Below are 7,519 nucleotides of genomic sequence, written 5' to 3' on the forward strand. Positions count from 1 at the left end.
AGTAAGGTTTGGTTGTGTATGACAGAGAATTTTGTTTTTGCCACTTGCTGTCAGGAGAGGAATAAAAGGAGATCACGGTCTGGGCCTCTTTATATCTGCACAACGCAGACATCACTAGAGTCCACAGGCAACAAACAAACAAAAAAACAAACAATACAACTGAACATAACTCAGGCAGTGATTACATTTCCCTCAAAACTATGGCAAAATAAGTTAGCAGTATTGTCACAGGTTTGGAATACCAGGGAGAAATCTAAAAATGTTGGTGAGTTCTGCAAATAAATATTAATAACAAAATGTTGTGACATTCAGAATTTCATAACTGAGAGAATGTGCCAAACTCTGTTGGCTTTCATGTGTTTTAGAGGGATGTATAGAGGGTGAACTTGTTCGGATGTGTCTTTTGTTTTGATTGTCCAACCTCAAAACCACACAGGTGTGGTGCAACATTAAACACGTGAAGATCAAATGTAGGTCAGGGCACAGTGTAAAAACTACATACTTAGCCATTATATGATTCATGGCATGATTAATTACTGCTCAGAAATGAGTGAGTAAGAGTTGCAATCTTCATACAAGAAACACTGTCCTTGATCATTAACTCCTTTCAGTATTGGTGTATCCTGAAAAAACTTGAAATGTTCATATCATGGTCTACATTAAGTGACAACCCTTATATATAAAAGTATAGTTTATATGCCTACTAACTTTGAAATAACCACTGTATCAGTTTAGTTCTTGCATCTGAGCTTTATGAGTTCAGATAAAATACATTAGTTAAGTGTAGCTTGAGGCTTCAACATCAGTCTTTTGAGTTGGAATGAATTTGATAAACTCCCCAAGTGCAAAGGCAAAAAATGATGGTCTAAAAAATGTTCAGAGAATCAATTCTTCATTTTCCTGACAGTTTACTGTCAGTCAACAGCAACCAACCTCTTTGTACCAGAAGGATGGAAATGTGACAGAAAAAGACTTGCTTAGGACTTGAAACACAAAGTTCAGGACTTAGACTTGAGTCACTGACACTCCGTTGCAAAGACTTAATCTCACTTGAAAGAACATGACTTTGTCCAACCTTCATAAATATAGTAAACTGAGAAAAGTATTGGACCCAGTATTGACCCCTGAGGTACGCCACATGTCAAGGCATGGAAAGTAGAGGCCTAACCAACTACAGGTGAGAATGTTTGGTAAAAAACATAAACCACTGAAGTGCAGAGGCCTTAGTGTCATTTATCAAGTTGATATTAAAGAGTAGTGTGATCAAGATCATAGTAAGTTTTTAGGAAAATTTAAATTGCGCTGTGAATGTGATCGGCCGAGAGCAGGAAATTGTTCGTTACTTTGATTAGATTTGACTCAGTGATATAATTACTACTGAAACCCAGTTTGATCTTTTCAGATATTTCAAAAAAAGAAAAGAACACAGTTTTTCTCTGTGGTTTGTTCAAAGAATGCTAATTCAACTTTTTGTCTAACATGAATAAAAACAAGGACATCCAGACTTAGAGTTTTCCACCCTGTGACACCACAGCATGCTTTCAGCTACAAGGGAGAGACAAATGACCATATTAACATAAATTCAACCAATTTAAGAAGTAAACTAAGGATTAAAAGTGTGGAAAGCAGTGGTGTCAGTAGCTTGTGTGGTGCATGTATGGAAAATATGTGTGTGTAGGTCAATCAATTTCAATCAATCAATTTTATTTATAAAGCCCAATATCACAAATCACAATTTGCCTCACAGGGCTTTACAGCATACAACATCCCTCTGTCCTTTGGACCCTCACAGCGGATAAGGAAAAACTCCCCCAAAAAAACCCTTTAACGGGGGAAAAAAACGGTAGGTGTTTTAAATGTGCATGAGAACAAAGTGAGAACAGGGAAGCTGCAGCAGCTGCAACAACAGCAGAGTGGAGAGCCAGTCAGAGCCACGGCTACCACCCTCAGGTGTTCCCAGTTACCCTGACGATCACCTGCCTTCAAAGAGAGCACAGACGAATGAATCACATATGACACCACAGGTCTCTGGAGAGACAGGCAGTGTAATATCATCAGCGTTTTGGAATAAAGAAAAGGAGAAACACTCATACTTAGCAAAGGATAGATGAAGAGGGACAACATGGCTTAAAAATGTTCCCTCAATTTCACTTAAACCTTAACTTGGTACAAGGAAACTGGTGAGCTTGTTCCAATGAATACTTTAACTGTTCAGCCTAAAATCCACATAGGTGTGGTCCAACAGCAGATCTGGATCTGATGCAGGTGCACCGTACAAAGGAAAGACATGATTACTGCTCAGAAATAATTCAGTAGGAGTTCATGTTCACATCATATCCTAAATAAAGTGACAGCCTTTTAATTTATAAAAAAACATTTTGGATGTTTTGCTCACAAAAAGATAACCAGTGTGCCTGTTTGGTTCTTTTGTCTGAGTTTTATGAGCTGGTTAGTAAAGTGTAGGGTAAGGCTGTGGTACATTCCAGCGCTAATTAAATCTCATTGTGTCTAAATTGTGTCTGCATGTGTCTGCATGATATGTTCCGCCAATGTAAAATGCATTCAGGTTACAGTAGGACATCATAGTGTGCTGGATTTCTTTATATGGTCTTTGTGTGGTCTTTATGTAGAAGCATAGGCACACACAGTAAGAGGAAAAGAAAGGATTTTGTTGACGATTAAAGGATGGTAACATTCTTTTAGAAACCTTAAGTACTAGTATGAACCAGTATGATCCCTTAAAAATACATGTAAAAATAACAAATAAATTGGCAAGAACACAAACAATTTCTCCATTTTTTTTTTTTTTTAAAAAAACATGACTTTTATTTTCAGATTCACAAGTCATACATTGCACATTTAGTCAATGGAATTGATGTCTGGAGTGCATTCAACAACATTTAAAGCATTTAATGTACATTTATTCATGTATGAGTCCGGTATCATCTTGTAAAGATTCATTTGAATCATAAAATAAATGCTTTTAAAGAAAAAAATTTGCCTTCATCTTTTACGCAGTAAAAAGTTGTGCGTCGTGTCTTACTAAAGACCAAAATAACACATGAATTGGGCCTGTTGCAGGCCAGTGTTGGTCAAATACAATTACAGTACAATATCTAACACATAGACAATCTCAACATCAATTAGCATCTTTCTTCTGACACATCACAGAGCTGACTCAATGGTTATGTCCCGACCCTCCTTGACTTTTCCCTCAAAAGGACAGATCATCAGCGGGGCGGTGTTCTTCCCATCATCTTGAACACAGGGGTTAAAGTACGGATACAGGGGCTCAGTGAAGTCACAGTTGCTGTAAGTGTAAATGTGAGTCTTGGCTTCTGCGTCGTAGAAGGACACCACTCCCTCCTCGTAGTCCAGGAAGATGCCGACTTTCCTGGGGGCTTCCCGGAGGTGGAGTGTGACGCAGGGGCTGGCGCAGGCGCTGAGGCTGCCGCCTTTTCGCCGGCAGATCGCCCAGTAACCGTTGTTGGGATTCACTGTGATAGCCCCCTTTCTGGTGATGGATTCTCTGGCCACGCCAAGATCCCAGTCTGTTTTACCTCCAACCTGAAACACAACATACAGAATACAGAGTCAGCCATGCATGTTTCCTTTTAATTAAGTGCTTTAAATACATTTGGTGCAACTGATTTAAAATAGTTTTTGTTCATGTGTTACTTTTAGGCTTTTCCTGTACCATGTCAAGTAGTGTGTTACAGTTGAAAAACCATAAATTCCTGATACAAAAATGGCAAATTGACACATTTTTTACCCAAATGTGACTCCGTATTTGGCTTTGACTGTGTGCAGGCTGTCCTTCTAAATCCTAATAAACCTTTGTTTATCACCACTAAGACACGACTCCACTTAGTGAACAACGTGCTAGCTAAAAGTGTGTTTTCTTGTTTCAAAGATGCTCACCTGAACCACCCAGTAGCGTCTTCCAGATGCAAAGTTTTGTTTCCCCAAAACGCAGACGCAGGCGTTAAACCGCTGAGGACTGTCTGGGAGCTGGGTGTTATTCCTCTGGCTGCTGACGCTCACCTGTAGACCAACATAACCATCATTATCATCTTACACATTAGCCTAATCAGCAACAATTAATAGCCTTATTGATTTCCAAATTAGCATTTTAGCTTCCTGTGCTTTCTTCTCCAATTTTCATGTGATAATATATCACATTACTTTCACCTCTGTGAAAGTAAAATGTGACTCAGCAGGGAGTGTCTACATGCATAAGCTTGAACAATTATAGCTCAACCTGCTGCGTCAGAACAAAAGATTGTTTGTCTTTACAGTTCTTATATGTGAGGAATCCAAACTATTCTGAGGACTAGTTTCCGAGGAGGACTCTTGGATCTTCACACATTTGATGTAATGATGATATAATCTGACAATACCTTCTTTCTGTCTGGAGACAGGACCAGCCAGCCTGATGCAGTCTCAGGATCCAGAGTGACATCAACTGCAGAAACAAAGAAGAAAAACAGTGAGTCAGGTAATAAAAAGGAGGGCTTTAATCCAGGTTTGACGAGGCTATTGCATAATGAAATGATTGTGTGATTGTGAACATACCTGCGTATTGATTCAGCAAGTCCGCTTCTGCAAAAAATAAAAAAAAGAAGAGGAGAAAGGTTATTTTCATGCACTGACTGTCACATAATATCTTGAATCCTTTTGTGAAGTAAATAACAATTTAAAAGATCACTGACCTTGTGCAGACAGTTGGTTTGCAAGGTCCTGGCAGACGTCCACAAGCTTGGAGACGGCTCTTGTCAACGTCCCCATGCAGTTATCCGAGTGGACCGTGACCTCAGACCAGTCTCTGGTGGTCGGGAGTCGACTCAGAGTGGGGAAGCTCTAAAATCAGGAGAGCACACACAGGTTTCTCATGAGCACATGTCTTGAAATGTTGACGCAGCACAGAAATGTTGAAATGCAGTTTGAGTAGCTTACCCGCACGAGGTGCACAGGGTTTGGGGCGTGCTCCAGGTTCTGCAGCACGCTGTTCCTTGTCTGCAGCTCATTGACTTCCCGCTGCAGCTCCTCGTACAGCTCCGCGGCTCTCCTCTCGGCCTCCTGCTGCCTCTCCTCCAGCTCTTCCACCAGCTCGGCCTGCTGTCTCTGGATGGCGTTTATCAGCATGTCGCAGACCTGAGCGCTGCGTTGTATCTCCCCCTGGGAGATTTGCTGTTGATTGAAATGATGAAAACACGTAAATTTACACATAAAAACAATCAAACGTGACCAGTTGGATCTTTCTGAACATGCATCCATGCTATAACTTACTCTGCTTTGAGCCACTGAATCTTTTATCTCGTCCATTTTTCTCAATCTGGCGTGGATCATCTGTTGAACGCTGGCTTTTGTCTCCCTCAAACAAATCTGAACGGTCAAAAAAGGAACAGTTTTGAATATAATGTGCTGCAAAATGTACAAAAATGCAGCAGCTTTATTGGCTTCAAGGCAAAATATGTAGATGAGTTCCTCACCTTGACCTTCTTGCTCTTCTTCCCAATGGGGACGACTTTGTGGTTCTTGTGGTTCCTCTCTGTGCATCTCTCACACACAGGCTTCTGGTCCTTCTCGCAGAACATCGTCAACGGGTTCTTGTGGGTTCTGCAGAGGTGACTGGTGGCATAGGCGGCCGGATCCATCAGCCCGTGCCTCAGCAGCTCCGGATCCCTCAGGTGTGGCGTGAGATGAAGCTCGCAATAAGACGTCTGGCACGCTAGGCACGACTTGACCGATGGCATCTTGTTTCCGTTGCAGACGTCACATGGAACCTCATCAACCTCGAAAGGTTGGTTTAGGGAATTTTTCCTGTTTCTTGCTTGCCCCGGAGCATCGCCGTCCTCTTGATTACTTTTAAATAGAATTAAATTATGTTAAAATTCAATTTAATTTTGCGTTTTGAAAATTGTTTCCAAGCATCTGAAGGAACCAGAGTGCTTAAAAAAAAGTACAAAAAGAAACAAACCTTTCATAGAATTTAATGATATCAGCGTATCCATGGTTGATCCTGAGCTGTGGGCGTGTGCTGAATGTCTTTTTGCACAGCGGACACTCGGGTTTGGGTTTTGTATCCCAGAAACCTTCAATGCAGTCCAGGCAAAAGTTGTGTCCACAAGGGATGGTGGTGGGGTCGGTGTAGATTTCCAGACAGATGCAACACTTGAATTGCTCCTCGAGCGGCACGGTGAGGGCCATGTTTGTGACTGGAGAGAATAAATTATATTACTTTAACATGCATATGCTCATGCACAATTTAACTGCACATCATGCATGTAAGACAGATCGTCTTGTCTCCAGCAAAATTCACAAACATCGAACAGTGATATTTTTTTGCAATCTAATACAGAAGAAATATGAATAAATACTATTAAATATTTCCTCTTGCCTTTTTGTCCAGGCTTAAAGCTTAAAGTGCATCAAAGTTACAATCGTTCAATGTTTTTAATCATCTGTACAAACAAAGACTTTCTAAAAGTAATGTAAATTTCGAATAATGCAATGCAATAAATGTAATGAAGTAGACGTCAAATAGTAAAATACATTTCAGCATTGATGTTGCAGTGTGTCATTCTGTTTTCTTGTGTCTCATAATTTTTCAGTATCCTCTTACCTGTTTGTGCTGTCATGTTGAGCGTCCTGATCGTTCTCATCAGATGCAGAACACAGTGCATGTTGCAGCCTTTATATACTCACAGTCATGCTGTCTGATCACCGTTAAGCTCCTCCCCACTGGGTTCAGGTACTTTTCAACATCATCACTGAAACTTTCTGGTATTTCTGGTTCCTCGACTTTGATTTGCTGTTGTATATAACTCTACCCTGAGGTCACATGGTTGAGCTCTCTGAGGGCTTGGCTCTCTTGGCTGCAGCCTGAGCTGTAATCGGAGAGGCTGATCAGCACTGTGGTGTGAATTCCCGACATGTCTGTGACCGAGCAGCAGCCAAAACGTAACAAGCTAATTGCTCAGGTTAATAGATATGTGTACCTGTGTAGAAAATAAATGTAGAAAACCACCTGAGATGACCATAATATTTAATAAGTGTAATCAAACTGCATTGTGCCATGGCCACCCTGCTTGTGACCCAACAAGTGGGTATGTTTTTGATTAGATTAGTTTAGACTACAAGTCAGCAGTAACTGATCTGCCCATAGAGGACATAGCAGGCTGCCTGCGTCGAATACTTTTCTTTTTTACCCTTTTTTATTTGACAATCAAAAAATTCACGCAAAAGGGAGATTGCAGAGTGACGACAGTCCGTACAACCATCAGGCGATGGTGGAGGAGGTTGTAATGATGCACCTTTCAATGGTGGTCTGTCGGGACATTTAATACTTGTGGCATTTGGCAGAGAGTTCTTTTCACTACATAACAGATTGATTCTTCTGTATCACCATTTCTTAAATATCTGTTTAATGTCTCACTCTACACAGCCCCCACAATTTGGAGGCACTGCTCAGTTTTGTTCATATCTGTAAGCTTTCAGGAAATGTGCACAAATACAG

The 7,519-nt window shown here is 40.8% G+C and overlaps 1 protein-coding gene across 1 annotated transcript; it reads right to left on the reverse strand.

Moving 5' to 3' along the window:
• Positions 1–2,755: 2,755 nt before the first annotated feature.
• Positions 2,756–6,770, reverse strand: LOC117272692 (E3 ubiquitin-protein ligase TRIM39-like). Its single transcript, XM_033651715.2, has 10 exons — positions 6,626–6,770; positions 5,981–6,218; positions 5,493–5,865; positions 5,290–5,385; positions 4,957–5,190; positions 4,713–4,860; positions 4,576–4,602; positions 4,401–4,465; positions 3,922–4,044; positions 2,756–3,567 (listed from the first exon to the last, which is right to left on the reverse strand). The coding sequence occupies exons 1-10, from the start codon at positions 6,684–6,686 to the stop codon at positions 3,166–3,168; spliced, it is 1,767 nt and encodes a 588-aa protein (XP_033507606.2). The 5' UTR covers positions 6,687–6,770; the 3' UTR covers positions 2,756–3,165.
• Positions 6,771–7,519: the final 749 nt, after the last annotated feature.

The sequence above is a fragment of the Epinephelus lanceolatus genome, chromosome 22 (genome assembly GCF_041903045.1).
Source record: "Epinephelus lanceolatus isolate andai-2023 chromosome 22, ASM4190304v1, whole genome shotgun sequence".
NCBI classification, from domain to species: Eukaryota; Metazoa; Chordata; class Actinopteri; order Perciformes; family Serranidae; genus Epinephelus; species Epinephelus lanceolatus.

Coding starts and splice junctions, on each gene's coding strand:
- LOC117272692 (XM_033651715.2), bottom strand. CDS start 6,686: ATGCACTGTGTTCTGCATCTGATGAGAACGATCAGGACGCTCAACATG. Junction 6,219..6,625: donor CAACATGACAGCACAAACAG/GTAAGAGGATAC, acceptor TATTCTCTCCAG/TCACAAACATGGCCCTCACC. Junction 3,568..3,921: donor GACGCTACTGGGTGGTTCAG/GTGAGCATCTTT, acceptor GTTGTGTTTCAG/GTTGGAGGTAAAACAGACTG.